The sequence below is a fragment of the Galeopterus variegatus genome, unplaced genomic scaffold (genome assembly GCF_000696425.1).
Source record: "Galeopterus variegatus unplaced genomic scaffold, G_variegatus-3.0.2 Scaffold1289, whole genome shotgun sequence".
Taxonomy (NCBI): Eukaryota; Metazoa; Chordata; class Mammalia; order Dermoptera; family Cynocephalidae; genus Galeopterus; species Galeopterus variegatus.
In genome coordinates this window covers 369511-394078 of record NW_007727400.1, presented here as the reverse complement: position 1 = coordinate 394078, position 24568 = coordinate 369511, and the positions used below count along the sequence as shown (strand labels likewise).

Genomic DNA, 24568 nt, shown 5'->3' with positions numbered 1-24568 from the left:
CGCCACAGCCGACTGAGGACACCGCCTCGCTCACGTGAGCAGTGAAAGGGCGAGCCTGGCGGACCTGCCCGTGGACTGCTGGACCGCGGCCGGCTGCCCTTGCAGTGCTCCTCAGGTTGTGGATACCTGGAAGCTTAAGTCCTTGCGTTTGGGGACATCCTTAAACGCCCCAAAGTTAAATCACCACCAAGGTAGTAATAGGATAACAAAATGCAGGTGAATTTAGACCCAGTAAGTTCGTTGCAAGTATAATATTCGGATGCTGCTTAATCTATAAGGAGTTTATGCCAAATGATGTTATATGGGGGGGAGGGGGGAATATACTGTGTTGTAGAAACGGAATTTTGTGACTTAGAAAATCACTTAAAACAACACTATTTGGTACCTATAATGTGCCGAACTCTGCTGGCTGCTAGATGTAAAAATGAAGCTAAATATATTTCTTCCTACTGTGCTCTCAAATAATTTTTGTCATAATACCACTTACATTGTGGAAATATCTACCCCACACTCCTCATATTTACAGTGTTTGCATTCAGTCTATTCATTTAGAAAGCAGAACATGTTAGGATTTAAAATCTGAGTCTTGTGGCCGATTTCATGTTTTATTTGAAATTAACTTGTTTGCCTGGGTTAATAGTAACTGATAATTACATCATATTTTTTATTTCTTTCAGTTAATTTTGCTGATAGTGTAAGAAGAGACAAGTCAGTTTCAGACATACAATTGTGTTCCAACCTCTGGGTATTTGCTTTTTAAAAACTCACATTTTAAATTTCAAAATACATGCCAAGACAACTGCCCTTTCCTTTGGTAAGTATCTAACGAGTTAACTAAGAACCAAATCTGTGAAGTAGGACTAAATAGTAATGGCCTTCTCTTACTAAACCACATGCATGTGAGGATACTTCAAAAAGTTCGTGGGAAAATAAAAGATAATATGAATCTTTCCATGAACTTTTTAAGACCACTCATATATGGTCTTTATGCAGAAATTCATCCTGTGCCTACTGTATTTTTGTCTCAGTCTGTTTTGCATAGGTAATGAATTGGATTACCTCACCAAGCTGACTGGACAATATCATTGTTACCAGAATATTGGGTAAAGTTATTAACAATAAAAGCTAATGCTTTTGTGGTTTGCATGGTGACCTTGTTTTTGTCTCTGCTTAGACAAAATTATGAACTGGTCTTTTTTTTTTTTTTCTTTTTGACTTCATCACAGACATAGGGTGACCTTGTCTGATCAGTTGGTGTTCCATGAGATAACCATGGCCTTGGTGTGTCAGGCAGTCTCCTAAGAACAGTGTGATCTAGCTGTATCAGGTCAGTTCTTGGATTTCAGGGATGATTTCCTCTTTTTCATGACTATTAGATCTGGCTAAAATTGCATATTAAATGATAGTGCGTGTGAACTGACCCTTCAAATATTTTTCTTCCATTTTTTCCAGTGTTAAATTACTGGGGTTGTACTCCATAAAACAAGTTATTCTAGCTTAAGACTGAAACTATTTGGGAGAATTAATGTAGTTAAAATACAGTAGCCTCACATCTGTGGTTCTGCTTTCCACAGTTTCCATTACCTGCGGTCAGCTGCGTTCCAAAAATGCTAAATTAAAAATTCCAGAAATAATTCATAAGTTTTAAATTCCATGCTCTCCCGCTGCATACCACCAGACACGAATCATCCCTTTGTCCAGCATATCCTAACTGTTACTTAATAGCCTTCTTGGTTATCCGATCGACTGTAGAGTTCAAGTAACCCTTATTTTACCTTTATTATAGCATATTGTTATAATTGTTCCAGTATTAGTTATTGTTGTTAATCTCTTACTGTGCCTAATGTATAAATTAAACTTTACTGTATGTATGTCTGTATAGAAAAAAACATGGTATATATAGGGTTCAGTACTGAGGTTTTAGGCATCCACTGGGGGTCTTGGAACATATCCCCCACGGCTAAGGGGGAACTACTGTATACTTCTCTTTTAAAAAAAATCATGATTTTACTGTCATAATTTTTATAGGTAGACTACTCTGATCTTAAAAATTTCAACAAAGTCTTTGTTTTTCCACTTACTTTAAAAGCCGTTTTCTAGCAACAGTTTTTTTTTGTTAAGCATTTCCTAAACTATTCCTCAAGTTATTAGTAGGTATGCTAAACACACTCCCCAAAAACACCTCTGATCAAATTTAAGGTTGGGAAATTTTATATCCTTATAGGACAGTGAGAGTTCATTATTAAAGCCTCTGAGAAGTTAAAAAACTTGAACATATTTGTTTAAATGTTTCCATTAGAGTTAATTCTGTCTTTATCACAAATACCTTTCTGTAGAAAACATAACAGTTTGAGACTTATTGTTGCAATCGTAGAACAGACTGAAAATTCATTGTTGCACTAAAAATCTTTCAATTTCATAATATTAATACCTATTATGTTTAAGTGATTTTTGGTATAAAGAAGTTTGGATTTTTCTAGGATAGACATTTGGTACTTAATACTAATTGCAAAAATTATCCCAATGGCAAAAAGCATTTACTGTTTGCTAGGAAAAAATCAGTGGATTTTATGTACAATCCCTTTGAATCTAAGCCAAGGGAGTGGTTTAGATTTTCTGAAATCTGCTAATATTTGAGTGCCTAATACATACATATCTGACCCCTGAGGTCCTTCCCTACTCCCCCAAAAGAAAAATCAACACATGCACACATTGTGCCTTGAAGGAACATAGAAGATGAAAACAGACATGTAGACAATTACATTGTAGTTAAGATGATGACTTTGTCTAAGCTATGTATAAAATAGGACTCAAGGAGAAAAACACATGTCACTTTGGTATGCTTAGGGAAGGTGTCACACATGAGAGGGAGCAGTTGTGCTAAGACTTGAAGGATGACAAGGAGTTTGCTAAGTGGCAAAACGAAGTGAAAGAGGGTTTGTAAAGCTTTGATGGATAAGAAAAGCATGAAAATTGGAAGTTCAAGAGAATGGAGAAGAGTTAGAGATAACAAGATTTGGAATATTTGCTAAATAATTAAACTGAAAATCTGGGAGATAGGCACACACCTGCCTTCTTGACATTAACCCCCCCACCCCCACCCCCTTTTTTTTTAACTTCTGGAGCACAATTTTAAAAGGACAGGCAGCAATTTGAAGACTGATTTGTTGTATCAGATTCAACTCATTCTAAAAGGGCATTAAGGAGAGGGTGGGGAGCAGTGAGGGCAGGAATAAACAAATGGAGTATTTTTTTCCAGTGGTCTTAAGGACAGGGACCATTTCCATCTGATTCATCCTAGGTTTTGCTCAATGTCTCTTAGTGAATGTTAAGATGGTATTTTTTTCAATTATGTTTCAAAAAAAAAAGTTAAAAAATAAGATAGTATTGTTGTCGACCAGTACTCCAAGAGAGATGTTGGGAAATGAAGAAAGACACGATCTTAGATGGGATCAGGAATACCCTGCAGGCTGCTGGGCCTGCAAGGCATCTTAGTTTATTTTAAGTTCCTTTTTGTAAGCCAGTGAAATAACAAATCACATTGATTAAATCAATTATATCTGCTACCAAGCTATTTATAGAACAGAACATTTTCAGTTACCACAGCGCTTGAAAATTCATAACTAACTACTTATCAACAAAATAAGAACGTAAGTTTCTCATTTACAAAGATTCCAGGGTCCTGGGTTCAATCAAAGGTCAGACCTCAAAGGGAAGGAGAAGGGGGAAGTAGGCAAAAGGGATGCCAGCCTTGCTGGCTTCCCTAGAATAGCAAGGACTTTGTCAACTTGCTTATTCAGTACCCCACATAGTATTTTTTTAAAGTATTAAAAAATTTTTTTAATAAGAAAAAATTATTAAGAAAAATCAATCTTCTTTCCTTTTTGTTATTAAAATAATGCTTTGATAATTTACAAATAAGTCTTCGTGCGAGCCTCAAATTACTGTCAGGATAGACTCTTAGAGAATTTTTATAGCCCTTCATATATCTGGTCTAGATTGTATAATCAGTATTTAAAACAATGTAATTAAACATAATCTATGTTTAGACATAACTTGAACAACAAAAGTAAAAACAATTCCTCTTCAAGACTTTACATATCTTTATTTGGCTTAACAATTTGGTTCAATTTAGGGAGAAGAACTTCTATAGAAGTCTTTTAGGGAGTCATTTTAGGGGAAGAACTTACACAGAAATATTTGTGTATTTTTTTTGGGGAAATAACAGGCATGACAGTAAATTCCTTAGAAAAAAGTTTTTAATATCAACATACTTAGAATACATTTTTGTGAATACAGTATGCAATGTTGAATATACATTACAAAATCCTTAATTTTAGAAAGCTTCCAAACTGTCCAGATATCAAAAGAATCCCACATTCTGGTATAAAGATGAACCATTTTCTATATTATACACAAATTAAAATTTACCCGTATTCTAACATTGAGAAATGAGATAAAACACCAAACATTATAAAGTCTGCCTAGAAAAGATCAACAATGACCTCACAGACTATCTTTACTACAATATATATAAAATTTTATCTTATTTTCATTTTTTGAGACATATGATTTGTCTTATTTTAATAACATGAGTCATATGTTAAACAGAGGGTTAGAATATGGAGGACAGAGGGGATTTGAAGGTGGAAGACCTGTGTTCAACCTAGAACATTCTAGATCATAGGCAACCCCATGTGCAAGTTGGCACATAATAAATGTCTGAATGAATAAATAAATTGCACATAGTAAATGAATGAATAAATAAATTACATTAAGTATTCCTTCATATGTAATACCACCAGATATACTTCAGAGATAATACCACCTACTACACAGAATAGTTGTAAGCAAAAAGTAAGAATGAATGGGTGCCAAATTGTTTTGTAAGACTCTGAGTTAAATTATTTTAAATATCTCTGTTAGTGGGGTTTATTATCTTGTAAAAATTATCAAATTTCAAATAAACTCCAGTACTTGGCTTTGATGCAGTATTTTATTTATAGTTATGTTTTCCTTTTAACAACAAATTTGTTCAGTGTTCATCTTAAAAGGTAAAAATATATTATAACTCATTAAAAATAAATAACACTGTAATTCAGGTCAAACACCAATGTCCTACCTCGTTTGGTAAGTCATTTTAAGAAAAAAATGTTTTGTTTCAAAAGAAAACCATTTGATTATAAGAACACCTAAAGCGTATTTCTCTTTGAATTCCAATCCTCAACAGTGTTTTCCAAAGCACTTTGCACCTATTTCTTTTACAACATTTATCAGATTGTGTTATAAATAGTTTCTCTCAGGAGACTTTGAGCAACTTGAGAGTAGAAGATTATGTCATATTCATCTTTATATCAAGTTCCTAGCCTTTTGCTGGTTCTTTGTAGAGCTTAGTGCCCTGGAGATGCAGAATGAATTAACAGAGGATGTGCTGTGTCTAGCAGAGGAAAAAGAGCTATTATAATTTTGATTAGTTTTATGATTTATGGTCAGAGTGATAAGAAATCTATCAACAACTGAAGACAGAGTTTAAGAGATTCCTTTTAGGTTTTTCTCTATGAATGAAGCTGGTTTTAAGGCAGACAGATGTATGCTAATAAAACAATTTGATGAAGGGAGGGTTTGGAGTATGTTATAAGGACAGTAACATGAAAATGACACAGAAAACACACAAAAATTTACTGGTGGTTTATTCAGTGGTGTCAAATAATGAAGACTAAAAGCTTGCTGTATTTTACAATGTTTTATTTTTATGATTTTTAAAGTGTTATATTAAGAAACCAAGATATTATTGTAGATGAGAACTGGGCTGCATTAATTAAAGTGTTTTGTTTTGTATTTGGGGTGGGGCGTGAACCACATGAGAGTCTATTGTTTGAAAATATAGTTTGAATTCAAATGATTCTTTGCCTACCTTATTTTGAGTTGTCAAGTAAATACGGTAAGTGCTGATGATTATATACTGGTGAAAAGGTATTTAAAACCATGTTAGAAAAAAACACGTAATAATAATTCTAACAAACTACGTCCATTACTTAAGATAAAGAAAATGATGAACAAGTTTTATACCATCCACGAAAGTATTTTTGTAAATATTTGAGACTTTTCCTACATTTACATTTGCTTGGGAGATGTTCCTTACTAAAAGAGTGCTAATGCTGTGAAAAGATTGCTGCTAGGATTCAAGCAAATATTTTTTAAAAAGCAATAGACGGTTTTTTTTTTTTTTATCATGAAGTAGCTATTACTTTATAGGAAAGATTTAAAGCAGTTTATGATTAGGTATATGCTTCTTTCATATGGTAGTATCACAGGCTTCATTTAGGGTTAAACAACTTGATTATATATTAATAAATTTTTATACGATTTGGCCAAAGCTGTTTGAAGGAAAGGATTCTTATTAAACATTTGGTGAAATAAGGCAAACCCTTTAATTGTTCAAGTGGCAACCATAAGAATAGTTCTGATATTTTTATTTTATAAAATAATTAACATTTGCATAGCTTTGTCACAGACATACATGTATTTTTACAGAGAACTACATGTCATTTCCCTTATGCAGTATGGTTGCTCTATTTGACTCACTAAAAAAGGAGATAAAAACAAGAGATAAAAAGCTGATGTGTAAGATAAATTGATTCTATTTTAAGTTACAAATAGTGATTAAATTTTACCGTGGGTTTATGAAGGGGGGGGGGAAGCCCACTATACTGTTATGTTATTTCTGAGGTGTAGAATGTAATTGTAAAGTAGTTAAGAAAGAAAAAAAGCTTAAGAGTTTTAGTATTAACACACATGGAAACAGGATATGCCTAACATGGAACTTGGTAACATGTTTGCTTATTAATGCACCAATTTTGAAGTTGGAAACGTAATATTTTTATTATGAGAAAGAGTAGTATACATTTATCTATTTTTTTTTTTTTTGGCAGCTGGCCAGTATGGTGATCTGAACCCTTGACCTTGGGGTTTTAACACCTTACTCTAACTAGCTGAGCTAACCAGCCAGCCCTCTATTCCTTCATTTAAGGTAAAAGCTAGATCCTGAACTTTGCATTATTTCACAAGTGTTTTCTTAGAAGGTGAATATCATCAGCTACCAGGTTTTACTAGTCTGAGGTACTTGAGGCCTTACCTAGTTTGGATGACTGAAAGGTACTTCACATTCAGAAATATTATTTCCAAAAATTTTACAGCCTATTTTAAAATCTAATATTCTTATGTGGGAGACCATGATAAGCTCACTTTTACTGGTAAAAGAAAAATCAGAAAGTTTAAATGAAAGAGCTTGCCCTGTACCTCAGGTTTTTTCTATGAATTTTTCACATCATTGTGCCAATAATAATTAATACAAAACCCAGCAGTTTTAAGATCACATTTAATGCTGGTTAACTCCTACTTAGCATCTTATTTAGAATGTAATATACCAACTTTGGTGCAGAAAAAAATTTTTTTCTAGCATAAATTAAACATAATACTTGTCATAGGCTATTCTTTAATAGTAGTTTAAAAAGACAAAAACACAAAACACCTTGCAAACACATAATATCCTAGCAAAAATTTTATGTATGTAATTCTCATGTAAGGCACTTACATTCATTTTCAAATAAAATTCTCATAAGAAGGATTTTATTTTTTTTGTAATCAAGTCTTCATCAGTTATACAGTAATAACGTTACTTCAAGTAAAAATTTATTAAATACTCAATTTTGGCATAATTGTAAATATCTTTACCTCTGAAAAGAATGAAGGATGGGCATTAAGTTCTGTGCAAGCTAAACTTAAGAGAAGGTACTCTCAGTATGTTTTAGGATTAGAGAATTGGTAATGTTTTATCTTGTTCATCTTGTTCAAGAATCTTGAAATCTTCTAAAGGAAGGTTACTTAAGGCAGGTGGTAAAATGTGTTCTGATGTGCCCTTAGGTAATGTGTTATTTGCTTCTAAATTCTTCACCAAGCACGTGGCTTTGATCCATCTTCGAGTTGCTCTGCGTTCTTTTTGTAGGCAAGTTTTCATTTTTCTTCTTAAGCTTGCTATTTCTTTTTCCAGTTTAATTATCCTCTTTTTTGCCTCCATAGGATTCCTAAAGGCGTAACTATGTTCAAGTAGTACTTGCTGACTACTACTGTTTGACTTTAAATTAGATGGTCCAGCTGGAGTACAACTATTGTTTTTCTTCAAAAGATTCCTTGACTTGAGTTTCTGAGCCAAACAAAATTAGAGGGTTGAACATAAATTAGGGAATATCATAAATAAGTAAATGCTGTCCAGTTTTGGACAACAGAGTATTTAAATTGCTCTTGTAGGAATCAATTTTAAAAGTTTGATAGCAAACAGCAGCAGTCCATCTCATGTAATAGTGGATTGAGTTTCCATGGTTGAATTAACCCTAGTCACAAATTTATTTTTGTCCTCTCTTTTCAGAGAGATTCAAAAACTGATTTGAAAAGACTATGGACTTCCAAGGTCTCTTCCAAATTACTGAGTATGATTCTATGAAGACTTTAAAAATCATTTGCAATTTTCTTACTAAGGCCAGTTTAGACTGTATTTAGGTATTTTGTTTATCTGTGATACTATTATGATCCCTCTTTTAGTTAAATACTATTTTCTCAATTTGATGAATATTTCAGACCCGGGGTCCTACTTAATAAAAATTGAAAGATTCATAGAAACATATTCTCAAGCATTAATCTTCTGTTCACTGTTCACCATTACATCTTCAGGAATTTAAAATCTGGCTAGGAACTTTTTGCCCAAATCAGAAACCCGAGAAGCCTTTCTTATCTTTATCTCTTTCATTCAAATAGTCATCAAGTCCTATTAATTCTACGTCTTCTGTTCAATGTTCACCATTACATCTTCAAGAATTTAAAATCTGGCTAGGAACTTTTTGCCCAAATCAGAAACCTGAGAAGCCTTTCTTATCTTTATCTCTTTCATTCAAATAGTCATCAAGTCCTATTAATTCTACAGCATAACTATTTCTATCATGAATCCTCTACTCTCTGTCATTCTTAATGCCACCACCTATATCAGGCCAGTATCATATCTGGCTTGACTATGTTGTTCTTTATTGATCTCTCCACCTCATTTTGATCCTCATTAATCTGTATTCTGTCACTAGAATGATTTTTCTAGCAGATTTGACATCTCTATTCTGGCTAAATTTCTTTTTTCCTATCCATTATCTAAAGGGAAAAAACCCTTTACCTGTATACTAATATCATTAGGATCTTGCTCCATTTTGCCATCTTGGTTTATATTCTGGCAATACTAAACCACTTACAGTTCCCAGATTAAATCATACCCTCATAATTTGTGTCTTTCATTCATTAAATAAACATTTATTAAAACACATACTGTGAATTCCTGGGGACACATGGTGAACAAATAAGAAAACTATGATTTTTGTCTTCATGAAACCTACAGTTGGTCCCTCTGTTTAAGGAATTGGCAGGAACTTTTTTGATCTTTATATCCCCTGCATCTAACTTAGATTCTGGTAAAATGTAAAGTTTAGTAAGTATTTATTGAATGAATGAATGATCAAATGTCTAAAAAAGGTGCATTTCAAATTCAACAAATATTTGAGTGCATAATATGCCCCAGGCACTATTTGAGGTGCTGGGGATTCAGAAGTGAAAAAGACAAAATTCTTGCCCTCCTGGAACTTTTCTAACATCTTTTCTAACATCTGTGATAATTAGTTCACAACTCCTCTCCCATTCAAATAGCAACTCATGTACATTTACAAATTTAACTGTCACAAATAACTCAAGAAAAGCTGTTGTTTCTTCTCTCAAGAGAAAAGATGTCTGTCCTTTTAGACAGTGTTCATTCTACCCCTTTTTACTTTTTGTGACCCTGTCTTTCTCAGCTAGGTTTCCTCTTTGATCAGATCTTCCCTAACTAGATAAAACATTTTAATTCATTCATCCTATATCTTAATTCTCTCCTTCCTTTTATTTTTATTTTTTATTTTTTTTCCTTTTTGTCTTTTTTACTGACCGGTAACGGGATCACAACCCTCGGTGTCGCTCCCGTACCGGGGACCGGCAACGGGATTGCAACCCTCGGTGTTGCGCCTGCATCGCGCTCAGCCAGTGAGCGGGAACCGGTCTCCACATGGGATCCGAACCCTTGGCGGGAGCGCTGCTGCGCTCCCAAGCGGCGCACTCTCCAGTGCGCCACCGGGCCGGCCCCTCTCCTTCCTTTTAAATATCACTTGTTAACATTTGGTTATTTCCCACTTACCACTCAACCCATTGGCTTTTGTTCTTACCACGCAGTTGCAATTGTTCTGTTCAAGGTCAAGAACCTCACCTAATCTCCAAACTCCCTAGTCCTCAGGCCCAGCGTAAATGCCTAAACTCTATGAAGTTTTCTATTATGCCTCCCACTGAACTTATATACTTTGGTGTGACTCTGGGTGTGCTGCTCTTAAAGCGCTTAGCATATTATTTGAGTGTCATATTTTAAAATCAGAGCAGAAACCTCCTAATGCTGGAGGTTTCGTTACTGATATGATTTCTCAGTTTTACCAATGGTGCAATTACTGATAATAATTGTAGTAATGTAAAATTTCAATATAGTAAAACAATTTGGATTGGGGAAAGAATCCCAATCTAATTCTAATTCTAGCCTACACCTAATTCTTATTGTATGAGAGGAAGGTCTGCAATTTTCTTGAGGCATATCACTATATATGAATTTCAGTATATTTTGAATTGCTCCATTGCATAAACAAAAAGAAATGGGTTCTAAAATTGGTTAAAAAAAACAAAAAACAAAAAAGGAGAGTAACATTACCTACCATAGACTTTATGTGGGTACAAAAATCAAAAAGAGTTGGAACAGCATCCATTTTAAGTCGCCGAGTTTGTCCTGTTAGGTCAAAACAGGAGGCTTCAAAGTGCTTTGAACAAAGAAACGTATGTTTTCCTGGCACAAAATCTTTGCGCCTAACCAGGCGAACCCATTCTTTTCTTCTTTTAGGATCCAAAGGAAACCTTAAGGAAAAAAAAGACAACTCAAATTCCAACTATCATACTTCTGGTTACACCTAAATGGTTAAAAGAAATTTAAAAGGTGATAATTTAAACTGTCACCCATTTACACAAAAAATTTTTACCTTACAATATCCAGACACTTGAACAGAAATCAAATCATGGTAATATTTATGTTATAAAAATATTAGTAAAAACTGACTTGAATGGTTTTATTTTTAATGGCTTTCAAGAGAGACATTTCTTCCCAATCTAGTTCTTAACACGGGCAGTAACATAAAACATGACTAAACTGATCTAGATCAAGTTTATGTAAAACCATTATAAGCAGGAGTAATTTCACAATGCTTTGATATGCTGCTGGTGTATATATATGGTCTAGACAAAGCAGATACCTAAAGATTAAATTTTATCAAGGAAAGCCTATGCAGATTCTGGTACTCCTTCCTCTGTGTTCCGTCACTATGACACTAACTACATTGTTTTGTGATTTTTCCATTTTAATAAATTTCCAGTGAAATAAAAGATTATAAATTTCTTGAGGACAAAGATCATTATCATATCTTTTCATCTGTCTTTGGCACAGTGCCTTGCGAACAGTAGGGACTCAACAAAAATTTGCTAAATTAATATGAATACAGAATATTTAAATTAATAATTCATGATATTACTTCCATGTAGTTAAGCTGCATATATTAAAAAAAAAAATCAACTCAAGTTATGTAGTGCAGCAGAAGGCATAATTACAAAAAGGTAAAATGCTTTGTAGCAATGTTTTTCCTTTCATACTTATGTTTTTCTTTTTTCTTTAGCTCATTTTTATTTTTATTTGTTTTTTTCTTTAATTTTTTCTTTCTCCTTTCTTATTAATTTCAAATGCAAAATATATGAGTATGCACTCATTGTACCAAGGAAGTTTTCCATGATCAGAAGACTGAGTTAGATGTTGCTATGTAATAAAGCACTAATATTACTGTATTCTAATTGTTTACTTTATTTTCCCTACTAGAACTGTAAGTTTCTCTAGGGTAGGGGCCATATTTTTTTACTACTTTATCCCCAGGTCTTGCATTGTATCTTTCATAGTATCTGTTAAGCACTCAATGAACTTTTCTGAGTGTTTCAGTGAATGAATGAATGAACTAATGGGGTTAACTGGACATTATTAAATAATCTTTAAATTATTTGTGCTGAAATAGAGTAAGAATAATTAGCACATAAATATGTACAATTATATCAATAAAAAAGAATAATTTTATATTTTATTTTGGTATAATGACTTTATACAGCACTAACCTTAATCATATTTAGCATGTGTTGTTTGGATTTTTCTCAGCACATTCAAAGGGTGGGAGAGGTAGCCCATAAGTTTAATCTAAGTAATAACAAGTCATTCTATAGATATTAAAAAATTAACATATTGGAAACAGATGGATATATTCTTGTCTACACAATAATAGAACCAAGCTTTCATAAACATTACATGTTTTGGAAAATCACTATTTTAAACAGTGCTATTTTGCTTGTGTCTTTATTAAACAGTTGAATACCTCTTACATTTCAAGCACTGTCCTGGGCACTGAAGACATGGTAGTAAACAAAACAGACATGGTACCTATCCTCTATAAGTATATTCTGTAATGGGGGAAGATAGAGAATTGAATAGCTTGATGCAATATAACAGGGCTCTAATCCTGTCTCCTTTGAGTAACAGCTGGGTGATGTTGGCAAATTATTTAAACTTTTTAGGTCTCCTTTGTATCATCATTCTATAAAGTTATGTAAGAATGGTACCAGTGTGTTTCTAAGGATTAAATGAGAAAATGTGAGTAAATGCTTCCCAGTGCACAGTACATGGTAAATACTAAATAAGTGTTACTTATTATTATTATAAAAGTAATTACGGGCCAGCCCGGTGGCGCACTGCTATAGTGCGCCGCTTGGGAAGCGTGGTGGTGCTCCCGCCGAGGGTTCGGATCCCACATACAGACCGGCCACTCACTGGCTGAGCAAGGGGCGGGAGCAACGCCGAGGGTTGCGATCCCGTGGCCGGTCCCGGTCCGGTACGGGCGCGACACTGAGGGTTGCGATCTGTTGCCGGTCACGAAAAAAGACAAAGAGGAAAAAAAAAAAAAAAGTAATTACAAGTGTCCATGGAGTTTTATAAAAGGATAAGTACAGGGTTGCATGGAACCATAAAATAGGAAGAACTAATCTAGTCAGGAGGCCTTAAAAGAGTAAGAATTAGCTAGGGAAGTTAGATGGGAGTGGTGAAGAGTGTTAAGAGTATCTTGGGGACAGGGAAGAGTATTATGACATAAAATGATGATGGATAGCCTTCTAAGTCAAAGAGAAATTTTGTATCCAAAATGGCATTGGTATGCCATTAAAGGGCCAAATTGTGAGAACTGATTGTTAGAAAATTTTTGAATAAATGTTTTTTTTTTTTTTTTAAAGATGACTGGTAAGGGGATCTTAACCCTTGACTTGGTGTTGTCAGCACCAGTCTCAGCCAGTGAGCCAACCGGCCATCCCTATATGGGATCCGAACCCGGGGCCTTGGTGTTATCAGCACCGCACTCTCCCGAGTGAGCCACGGGCCGGCCCTGAATAAATGTTTAATATGTTGTTAAACATAGCCATTATTAAAAATTAGATGATATAAATTTGTAATTAGATACATCAAAACCAAAGATGATAAATACTAAAAACCCACAACTTCCTAATTATTTTACTATTATCTATACTCTTAAGGTTATGTCTGTTGTAAATCTGTATGGTGGAAATACTAAAGAGTAGTGTGATACTGTATATTTCTTTCCAGTTCCATGATCAGGATGCCATATTGGTAGCTTGAAACCAGCCTTGGAAGGAGTATTTATATCATGGAAATTGGGCAATCACTACAAATCAGGGCTTTTTCCCTTCCCTGGAGAGCCAGTTAAACATTTAGTAACACACTATTGATTATAGAAGTATGGCTAGGTGTGCATGAATGGAAGCAGTGATCCAGTTAATAGGCTGTTGTAATAATCCAATCAAGAGGGAATGGTGACAAGGGAGTATGACTTCCAAGTTTCTGGGTGGATGGTATTTCCATTTACTAAGAAAGGGAATACAGGATGTGGTGTATGTTTGAGGGAAGGACAGTTCATCAACACAGAAGTTGAATCTGGGGAACTGGAGGGAGACCGGGGAAATACTGAGTAGATACTTGGCCTATAAGTTTGGAACTTCTTAGAGAGATATGGGCTGGAGATACTCATTTGGGAGGCATCAACGAGTAGCTGTTTACTGAGACCACAGGAATAGTTGAAATTATTTTGATGAGAGTGTGAAGACCTAGATTAGAAGTTGGTAAGAAGGGCTGGCAAAAGAAATTGAAGATAGGTCAAAGAAGTAAGAGGAAAATCACAAAATTAGTGTCACGTATTTCAAAAGTAGAAAGTATTTCAAGGAGGAAATAATCACATGCCATGAAAAATGTAGAGAGATATAGAGGTCATGTTAAGAGCAGTATCAGATTATTGGAGAGACTTAGACTAGATAGAATGGGCTAAGAGATAACAAAAACGGAGACAGTAAGTTTAGGCAACATAACTTGTACACGGGATAAAGAAGTCTGCTAATGTTCTAGGAGGACAGGAGTTAATTAAATACTGTTTGTATTTATGAAATAGTAATGTATTTTTATTATAATTAATGCTATTCTAAGACTTAAATTTCTGAGGTTAAACATAAAAATGTTAATTCCATAACAGCATGTTCTTTTACCACCACTGTGCATCTCTTAAACAATGTTATTGGTGCCTGGATTCTTCCCTCTCTCTAATCTTCCAAATCATATTACCAAATTCAGTAGTTTCTCCTCAAACATTTCTCAAATCTGTCCCTTTCTCTCCATCCCTATTGTCAATACCACCCTAGTCTGGGCCACTGGGTAGACTCCCCTTGTTTTACTATGGCTTCCTAATTAGTTTTTCTTTATCAACTCTCACCTCCCCTAATCCAGTGCTGGTTGTGCTAGCCACTAAGAGCAGTGTTTAGTTCAGTTGACCAGGATTTCCCTGTGGAGGAAACAGTAAGTATCTTAACATTCTGTAATAAGCTCTTTTCTCATCAAGTTCATCTCTAATGATGCTTGACCAGCACTTTAATCCTATAATTCTCCATACTGCAGCCAGAGGGCTTTTTAATAGGAAAATTTACTCATGCCATTCTTCTTTTTAAACCTCCACTACAGCTTCTCAAGTACTCTTAGGAAAGTGTAGTATACAGGACCAAATGTATGTCATCCTTTGGTCTCATTTGAAATGTCACATCTTTTGAGAAGTGTTCTTTGACATTCCAACGCTGTTAGGTTTCTCTCAACGTCTCTTTTGTGGCACTTAACTGTCAGTATTTATTTATGTCTTTCTCCCCCACTAAACTCTAAACTCCAAGAGGGTAAGAAATTTATGGATCCTTAGCACAATGTTAGCTAATTAGGAACACGGTACATATTTCTTGGATAAATGAATAAAGCACTACGTTTGCATGAAGTAGTTTAAAAACAGAAACATCGCTGTTTTTTTTTTAAGTGGTTATCTTTTAATAAGGTAATTCCACGGCTATCAGTGATGACTCAGTTCCTCCGCAGTTACTGTGTGTGCCTATTAGAAATCTAAATGCTTGTCACGTCAATTAAGCTAGTGAGAATTTCCAGATTTTAACGGGAACACAGCAGGCTTTTAAGGTGATTGATGACTTGAACGGGAAGATCTCTCTCCCTTATGGCGTCCTTCATGTCTAGACACAGTCTAATATATAGGAGTAAAATAGAAAACGAAGGTATCCTCCTATCACTTTTTCTTTAAGTGGTAATCACTATCCAGTACTTGGATTTTTTTTTTTTTTTAAGAGAGTGAGCAAAGCTTCCCCAAAGGGAGAGAAAAATTGAACAGATTTGAGAAACATACACAAAGGACGAAAATGATGTTTTCCTGCTACCCGCTGGGAAAGTTACTAGAATTAGTAGAATCCTCCTGTTCCTTCCACACAAACGATACCCAGACTAGGAGCTCCCGTTTCCGTCACCCCCACTGCTTGCCCAAGTTACCTGTGGAAGCTGATGTTAATGTGCTTGTTGTAGGTAGTAGCACAGCCCGCCGCGGCGCAATTGGTCGGCATTTCTCTTTCCCCCTCATTCGGCGCTGTCTTAAGCCTGTTCTGAGGCGCTGGATGCTAAACTTCCTTCTGGCAAAGGCTGGACAATCGAGGCAGGCGAAAGGCCCACTGAGCTTAGTCGTGAGAGTTGTGTGGGGAAAAAGGGGTGTGTATGTGGAGGGGAGGGGGAGGACGAGGAAGGGTCAACCTTCCCTTTCTCTTTATTAATATGGAGGACTTGAGCCAGCAGAGCTGACAGTCGTGGAGCTCCAGTCGCCTCCATTTGCCTTCACCAACATGGCGGACACAACCCGTTCCCTCTCCTTACCCCCAAAAGAGAGTAGGTCCACTGCGTCTCTTTGGCAGCGGCCCCGGAGCAATTAAAAGGAAGAGGTTGTTTTCCCCTCCGATTATGTACCATGAAACTCTCGGAAGGTTACAGCCAAGAGCAGATCGGCCAACCTCTCCACACACCTATCTGTCCCAGTCCAGAGCCTTGAGTGGGTGTGAATCGTAGTCCAGAAGAAAAAAAAAAAAATCGGGTGAGAGACAAAGACTACAAATCCCAGGAAGCATCGCGTTGGCCTCATTGTTATCGCGTGAATGGGAGTTTCGTTTCCTACGTATCGCAGGAAGTGACGTCTCGGACACAGCCGCTTTAGAGCCCCTTTCTCGCGAGGCGGAAGATCCCCGATTGCTGAGGTGCAAGGGGGCGCTAGGAGGTGGAACTGGGTTGCGACGGTCCGACGAGAAAGAGCTGGGGTGCGGGGAAGTTGGGGAGCAGAGCCCGCTAGTTGTCCGTATAGGGGTAAGGCCGCAGTGACCGGGTCCTTTAAGAAAGGGAGCCGAGGAGAAAGGGAACCGTGGGGCGGATCCCAGGACGGAGGGTAAGGTTGTGTGGAAGGCGCTGCTCCCCGGATGGCGGCTGTGGATACTCCGGCCCTGGCCTCCAGCGGCCTCTCGCCGAAGGAAGAAGGGGAGCTTGAAGATGGGGAGATCAGTGACGACGATAATAACAGTCAGATACGGAGCCGGAGCAGTAGCAGTAGCAGCGGCGGCGGGTTGTTACCGTATCTGCGGCGAAGGCCAACTCACCCGGCCCGGGGCGGTGGATCCGGCGGAGGCGGTGGCTCTTCCTCGTCATCGTCCTCTTCTCAGCAACAGCTGAGGAATTTCTCACGCTCGCGGCACGCGTCGGAGCGGGGCCACCTCAGGGGACACAGCAGCTACCGACCCAAAGAACCGTTCCGGTCTCACCCGCCCTCCGTGCGGGTGCCTTCGAACTCACTGACCGAAAGCAGCCCCCGGCCGTCTTTCTGGGAGCGGAGCCACATCGCCTTGGACCGTTTCCGCTTTCGAGGCAGGCCTTACCGGGGTGGGAGTCGCTGGAGTCGGGGGCGAGGAGTGGGTGAGCGAGGAGGCAAGCCAGGGGGCAGACCTCCTCTGGGAGGAGGAGCGGGATCCGGATTCAGCAGCAGTCAGAGCTGGCGAGAGCCCTCTCCACCTCGGAAGAGCTGTATCCTTAATGTGGCGGTCTGCCCTGGGTGTGTCACTAACTAAAATTCCCTTTAGCGTAGGTCTGTGAGATGAGTGTAACTTTTGTGAATCATCAGACCGCTTATTGGTCCCTGTGTCCAGTGCTTAAAGTAAGTTGTTCTTTGGTAATTCCCATGTGTCACAGTGTAGCGTGTTTCTTAAGATTTATTGCTTTTTAACAGCGTGTTATGGATTGGAGTAAGGTAGTGGAATCTTTGACAGTCAAGTTAGATTTGAAGTAGTACATCAGAAACTCAAGTTTGATTAGCATTTGTATTTTGCTGGTACAGGAGGTTTGTATTTTATTTGAAGTTGACTTAGGTTGTTAAAGGGAGAAAAATAGTCGTAAATACTGTTGCTTATATCATATTGCATTTTGACATTGAAAATTGTAAACTTTCATTATGCATAATCCTACTGTTCTTGTGATTCTATTTTTTTTATTTTTTATGTTTTATTTTTTTTTACCTTTCGTGATTTATTTTTCTCATTGCTACCTTTTAAAGTAGGAGAAAACAACTGTTGCTTATATCATATTGCATTTTGACATTGAAAATTGTAAACTTTCATTATGCATAATCCTCCTGTTCTTGTGATTCTATTTTTTTTATTTTTTATGTTTTATTTTTTTTTTACCTTTCGTGATTTATTTTTCTCATTGCTACCTTTTAAAGTAGGAGAAAACAAAACAAAACAAAAAACAAACAAACAAAAAACCCCGGTGATTTTACCAGTCCTGTTAACTCATAACTTTTTAATTCATATATCTTTTTGGAAAGCTTTACTTCCTTAATGTCTCTATTTCCTGTGTTCACTTTTGAATATTTTGTAACTCTTAGTGCTGACTAAATGTTGGCCGAAGAGAGAAAGAGAAACTTATCAGCTTTTTAGTTTTAATATATTAGAATGGGGAGTGCGTTTGGGAGGGTGGAGATTATGGACAAATTGAGAAGGAAAATAGCAAAATATCTGATTTTTGCTCCCTCTAACCTTATTCTTAGTTTTCTTTAATATTATTGAATGTACTTAGGATTTATACAGAGGAATCAGTCATCTGAAGGTTTCCTGTTTTATGGTGGGTTTGTAGAACTATGTCTTGACATACTCTGCAGTTACTGCATAAAAATAGTTTCCTAAGGACTTTCATTACTGATTGTAATTTCCATAGGGTAATGATTTTTTAATATGTTGTATATGAAATTTATATGTAGCAATACTTATTTGGAAGAAACTCAAAATTATTTTTTATAGAATACTTAGGGGCAGAATGGTCTTTCCCAGATGTCATGGTGTAAAGGGGGCAAGGAATGTAGGTTTAGGTAAGAAACAGCAGCTTCTGATGCTAGTGTCTTGATAAAACTTACTTCTGCAAGCAAAAGTTGGGTTAGGAGCATTTCAGGATTGTTACAGAGAAAATCATGTAACTATTTAACTTTTTGACAGTGAGTGTTCTTTCAAGAAGGTTAAAAAAAAAAAAAAAAACCTTTGCCCAAGTTATTTTTTTGTCCGTGGATTTGTTAGCTGTCTATTCTGAATCCAAAAATAGAAAAGATGTTTAAGTGTGTGTGAGTGTTCGTGTGTTTTAAGGATGCAAAGATAAAACTCGTAATTTGTGTTGGGGAGACGAACGAAAATAAATAATTACAGTTTAGTTTAAAAAGTTCAGATCGGTATGTAAAAAGTACTGTGGGAGCTCAAAGTGTTTTTAAAATTTATTCTCTGTTAGAAAAGGGGAAGATGAGTGGGCTTGCCTGCCTCCTGCCTGTGTCTTCTGTCAGTCCATTCAGTACCAATTTGAGTCTTTGCTGTATACCTTTGTTAATTGTTAAGCTTACATGTCTTTATTAATAAACAAGCATATGATGTTGTGAAAAAAGTACAGGAAAATATCCAGTTTGCCTATGTGACTTTGGTTTCTGTAGTAACTTGTCAGAAATGAGCTATCTTGCTGTTTTTCTTTTCACAGATGCCGCACTTAAGAAAAGGATGCTTGTTTTGGTCCTCTGTTCATTGTTTTCCTCATGAAGTATCACTGTTCCATTCTAGAGGTGGTGTTCTTTTTAAGAATTTGAGAAGGAAAACGTAGTTCCTAGCTACTTTTGTATAACGTGAGCAAACAAAATTTGTAATACAAAGCTTTATTAATTCAGATTTTTTTTTAATTAAGATTTTACTGTTTAATTCATATTTCCACTGTATGCTTATAATAATGGCTTTTTAAAATTTTACAAATAGTATATAAAGAGAGAATGAGGGTTATTCTGTAGTTCATTTTTATAGTCTTGTACTGAAGTAGCCTGAATCAAGAGTTTTTTTTTTTTTTGCCATAATTTCTTTCTCTGCGATAATTAAGATTTGCTAGTTGCAGCTTTAAGTGAAGTAGCCTGAATCAAGAGTTTTTGTTTTTGTTTTTTGTTTTTTTTTTTGCCATAATTTCTTTCTCTGCGATAATTAAGATTTGCTAGTTGCAGCTTTAAAGAAATAGAATAAACTAGATTCTATTGCAGTTCTTATTTTCATTCTTAATTTCTCTTAAGATACTTTGTCAGTCTTTCTTAGTGTAAGTCTCTCTTGGGTGACTACTGTTTTAAATTTTCAAATCTGATGAGTGCTAACATAGGCCAGTGTCTCTTATCAGTAAAAAGTCGTTCATTCCATTTTCAGCTGCAGCTGAAAAGGTTGAATAATTTTTTTTTTATATCGGGTTTCAGTTAGAAATTGCATCTTGACAAGCTTAAAATTAAATCTAATAGGTGTTGGTTTGATCCTAGCTATTCTGTATATACAGGAGTAGATTTCATTTAGCCTTAAAGGAGTTTACTCAGTTACAGTTGTAATGAAGTTGCTTTTCCTCATTTTTCTGTTCTTCAGTTATTTTTTGTTGGTGTACTGAATCTTTTCCCTTTGCAAATGTTTCCAAGGTCTTTCGTCTTTATTTATTTATTTTTATATTATTGCAGTTGTGCCTTTAAATGTGTTCATTGAAAAGTCAGATGTAAATGCATGTCATTCCAGAATTTATATAGAAAGAATGCTTAAGAGGGGAAAGGGGAGAGCAAGTTACTCTTCCCCTTCACAGAGGGGGGGTGACAGTTGAATTGGAGTCAAATTGAAGAACAAAAACCTAGACACAAAGTTATGTATAAATTGTGATGAGCTGGGAAAAGATAAGATTAGAAAGGTAAGCACAGGTCAGATCATGAAGGCATTATATTCATTCTAAAGATTTTGGACTCTATTCTTAATGAGATTTAAACAAGGGGAGTTATCTGATCACATTTGTATTGTATAGAAAGATTACTCTGTCAGCAGTATGGGGGATGGCTTGTGGGAGACAGAGAACCCAAAATATCTTCTTGTCAGGCCAGACTTCTCTCCTGTGGTAGTTACCGTAAAACTGTGGGAGTGCATTAGAACACTCAATATGAAAGGAGAAAGAGGCTAAGTAGAGCTCACTGGAGAGCATGATTATTTCAGGAATTGGAGAGAAAGGAGTCGTGAAGACTTAAGAGAAAAAAAAACGAGTTAGGGAAACAAGAGAGTGGGAGTTACGGAAGCCAAGAGACAAGTGGTTTACAGTGTCAAATGCTACAGAGAGATCAGGTAAAATAAGATTTGAAAACATTGGTGGATAAACTCAGCCAGAGCAGTTTCTGTGGATTAATGGGACAGCAGCCAGATTCCATTTGGTTTAAGAATGAGTAAGAAAGATACTGAGCAACTAGTATTCTTTCAAGAAACTTGGCTCTGAGGAGAAGAAAACAGAACGAAAGATTTACTAGAACAGTTTTGCTGCAGAACTGTTAGATTTTCACTTGCAATACTTAGTTTCTCAAATATTTGGTGGTAATTCTCATTCTTGAATTAATTATCAGGGGAATTTAAAAATCTTTGCCAGCTGTTTGTCTTGTGAGACGTTAAACAGAGAAGAACCCTATTTAGGGAATATGTTATATCCTAGCCAATTCAAAGTGATCTATAAATGATCTATTGTATTAAAACCAGAGGTACTTGGCTTTTCTCTTAATTTCCAGGTAAGAAAAATGAGATGTAACAGCTATCACATGTATGAATTGTTGTGAATAAAAATTGTAGTTGAGGACTTTGTAGCCATTTCCAAGGAAGAAGTTATGTTCTGTGTATCACTGTGTTAGAGAAGAAAATAAAAACAATTGATTTTGGATTTAGATAGCCTTGTCTTTAGGGGAAAATTAGTTTGAAGATACATTTTGAGTACTATTTAAAAGTTCTGTTTTTAAAAATGATATAATTGCCATAATTATTTTTGTTGTGCATATGTTGGATGTTAATATACTTTGTGAGCTCTAAACCTATGTATTAGATTTTTAAGAAAATGTTTCTTATTCATAAATTAGTCTACTAATTGTCAGTGTTCATTTTTTATCTCTTGTTTTCTTGTTTTTTAAAAATTTGAGATGAGAGGAAACTAAAGAGAAGAAACATTTTCTCCTGATTATCTGCAATGTAAATTTCCACATCTGTGACAAAGCAGTTTTTCCCGTCTTCCTTCAGAAAAGAATCTTTAACATCCAGCTCATTATGTGCTTTCCTGGCACCTACAGAAGGAAAGATGCTATAACCTAACTAGGTGGACTACCCATGGATACTAATGGTAATTACTTATACTAGTGATTTTGTAAGTGGACTATTTATATGGATACTTGTTAAATTCAAATATGGGCACATAGTGAAAGTGGACATTAGCAGTACACATATTAAATGGAATTTGGTAATTTAAAAATATCAATTTGTCTTTCCTGAAAATTTATAATTTATTTTTTTTTTGTTAAATTTAACTGTGGAAAATTCTTGGAAACTGGTTTCCTTAATATGCTATTCAGCCAAAAGTTTTGGAAGATCTCCATCAAGAAAACAAAATTATTCTTCAAAAAGTGAAAACTGTGGGGAAGAAACTTTTGAAGATTTACTCTTAAAGTATAAGCAAATACAGTTGGAACTAGAGTGCATCAATAAGGATGAAAAACTAGCTTTGAGTAGCAAAGAAGAGAATGTGCAGGAAGATTCTAAAACATTGAACTTTGAGGACCAAACAGGCACTGATAATGTCAGTATTACAAAGGACTCAAGTAAAGAAGTAGCTCCTGAGGAGAAAACACACGTCAAAACTTTTCAGGCATTTGAATTAAAACCACTCAGGCAAAAATTGACTTTACCGGGAGATAAGAACCGGTTGAAAAAAGTTAAAGATGGGGCAAAACAACTTTCCCTGAAATCCGACAGTACTGAATCTAGTCAAGGTAATGGAATTAAATGTTTTTGTTAGTAATAAGACTCTTCTTTCTCTAAAGGAGTAATTAGTTGTTTTGGTAGTGCACATTGTTAAAATTATTCTGTGAATTCTTTTGTACTTTCTATGTATACAGTTACATTATCAAATAATGACAAGTTTTGTTTTCTTCTAATCTTTAATCTGTGTTTTATTTCTTTTTTTGGCCTGACATGTTGGCTAGGACTTATAATTCAGTGTTGAACATAAGTGACAATAGTGTACACCTTTGTTTCCGAACTTAAAGGGAATGTTTTTGACATTTACCATTAAAGATGTTTGTAAGTTTTTTGTAGGTACCCTTTGTTAGGTAAAGGAAATTTTTGCCCTGTTCCTAGTTTGAGATTTTCAGTGTGAATGGGTGTTGAAGTTTATTAAATTTTTTTTTCTTTGTTGTTGAGATGAGCGTCTAATTTATCTCCTTTAATTTATTAGCATATTGAATTATATTGATTGATTTTTTAAAAAATTTTATTGAATCATAGTTGATTATACATATTTTGGGGGTTCAGATCAATATTACTAGCATATGTATTGTTACAAATCATACTTATTCTTTATGCCCCTTGTCCAGTCTCTCCCTATCCTTCTCTCCCTTCCCCTCCCCCCTGACAACCCTGGATTTCTTCTCTCCTGAAAGAGTAATGGTTACTCTGTTGATTTGTTGCCTAGATGATTGCTCCAATGCTGAGAGGTGTGTTCAGGTCCCCCAGTGGTATCGTAGAGCAGATGCTTCTTCTGTCACTCTGGAATGAGCTTTGCAGAGAGAGACAACCTCTTCTTTTCTTTGGTCTCTGCTGGTGACTCTCCTTGTGTCAGTGCACTCCAGTGGCTGGCGGACAATCTGTGTGGTGGTTGTGGCGTCTAGCCGCTTTTACAGCAGCTGTGGTTATTGTGGTGGCTGTGATGTTTTTGGCATGCTCCTTGGCACTGGTGGTGTGCCTGGTTGTGGGGTGGGGGGTTTGGTCCCAAGCTCCATGCCTCAGGTCTCTGGGTGGGCCCCAAGGCACTGGAGGTGTGTCTGGTTGTGGGAGGGGGATCTGGCCCCCAACTCGAGCCCTCAGGTTCCCAGGCAGGTCCTGAGGTTCTGGTGGTGTGCCTGGTTGTGGGAGGGGTGTCCAGTCCTTGGCTCCATGCTTCAGATCCCCAAGTGGGTACCAAGGCGCTGGCACTGTGCCTGGACAAGAGCTAATTTTTTGTACTTTGCTTACTTCCAAAATGGGGGAACTTCCTGTGGGGGCCTGTACTTGAGCTGTGTGGTTTAGCTAAATTGCTGCTTTGCTGCTGCTTCCCTAGGGAAGGCTTTTTGTGCAGCTCAGGTTATATTGGTTGACTTTATAGGTACTTCTGGCTCACCAGAGACCTGGTGCACCTGGATTGTGTAGAAACTCTGATGTGGGCCTAAGTCTTTTCATGAAACTATACTGCATGCAATTCTGTATTCCTGACCACTCTCCTCTGGGTGGTCCTTCACTGATTGGGGTGCCGGTCAGCTGTTCTTGCAGTGCATCAGTGTTCCCCCGGTGGTCCTGTCTCTCCCACCTCCTGTGCTGCAAATACTTCGCATGG

At 36.4% G+C, this 24568-nt stretch overlaps 2 protein-coding genes across 2 annotated transcripts in view; one reads left to right on the top strand and one right to left on the bottom strand.

Moving 5' to 3' along the window:
• Nucleotides 1–7478: 7478 nt before the first annotated feature.
• On the bottom strand, nucleotides 7479–16586 carry THAP2 (THAP domain containing, apoptosis associated protein 2). Its single transcript, XM_008576107.1, has 3 exons — nucleotides 16109–16586; nucleotides 10818–11013; nucleotides 7479–8203 (listed from the first exon to the last, which is right to left on the bottom strand). Exons 1-3 carry the CDS (start codon nucleotides 16177–16179, stop codon nucleotides 7814–7816), a joined length of 657 nt encoding a protein of 218 aa, XP_008574329.1. The 5' UTR covers nucleotides 16180–16586; the 3' UTR covers nucleotides 7479–7813.
• A 254-nt stretch (nucleotides 16587–16840) lies between these two features.
• ZFC3H1 (zinc finger, C3H1-type containing) overlaps nucleotides 16841–24568 on the top strand; it is a 61584-nt gene continuing 53856 nt past the window's right edge. Inside the window, exons 1-2 of the mRNA XM_008576106.1 lie at nucleotides 16841–17671; nucleotides 22554–22970. Coding sequence (XP_008574328.1) covers nucleotides 17074–17671; nucleotides 22554–22970 — 1015 coding nt within the window. The 5' untranslated portion in view covers nucleotides 16841–17073. The remainder of the gene's footprint in view (nucleotides 17672–22553; nucleotides 22971–24568) is intronic.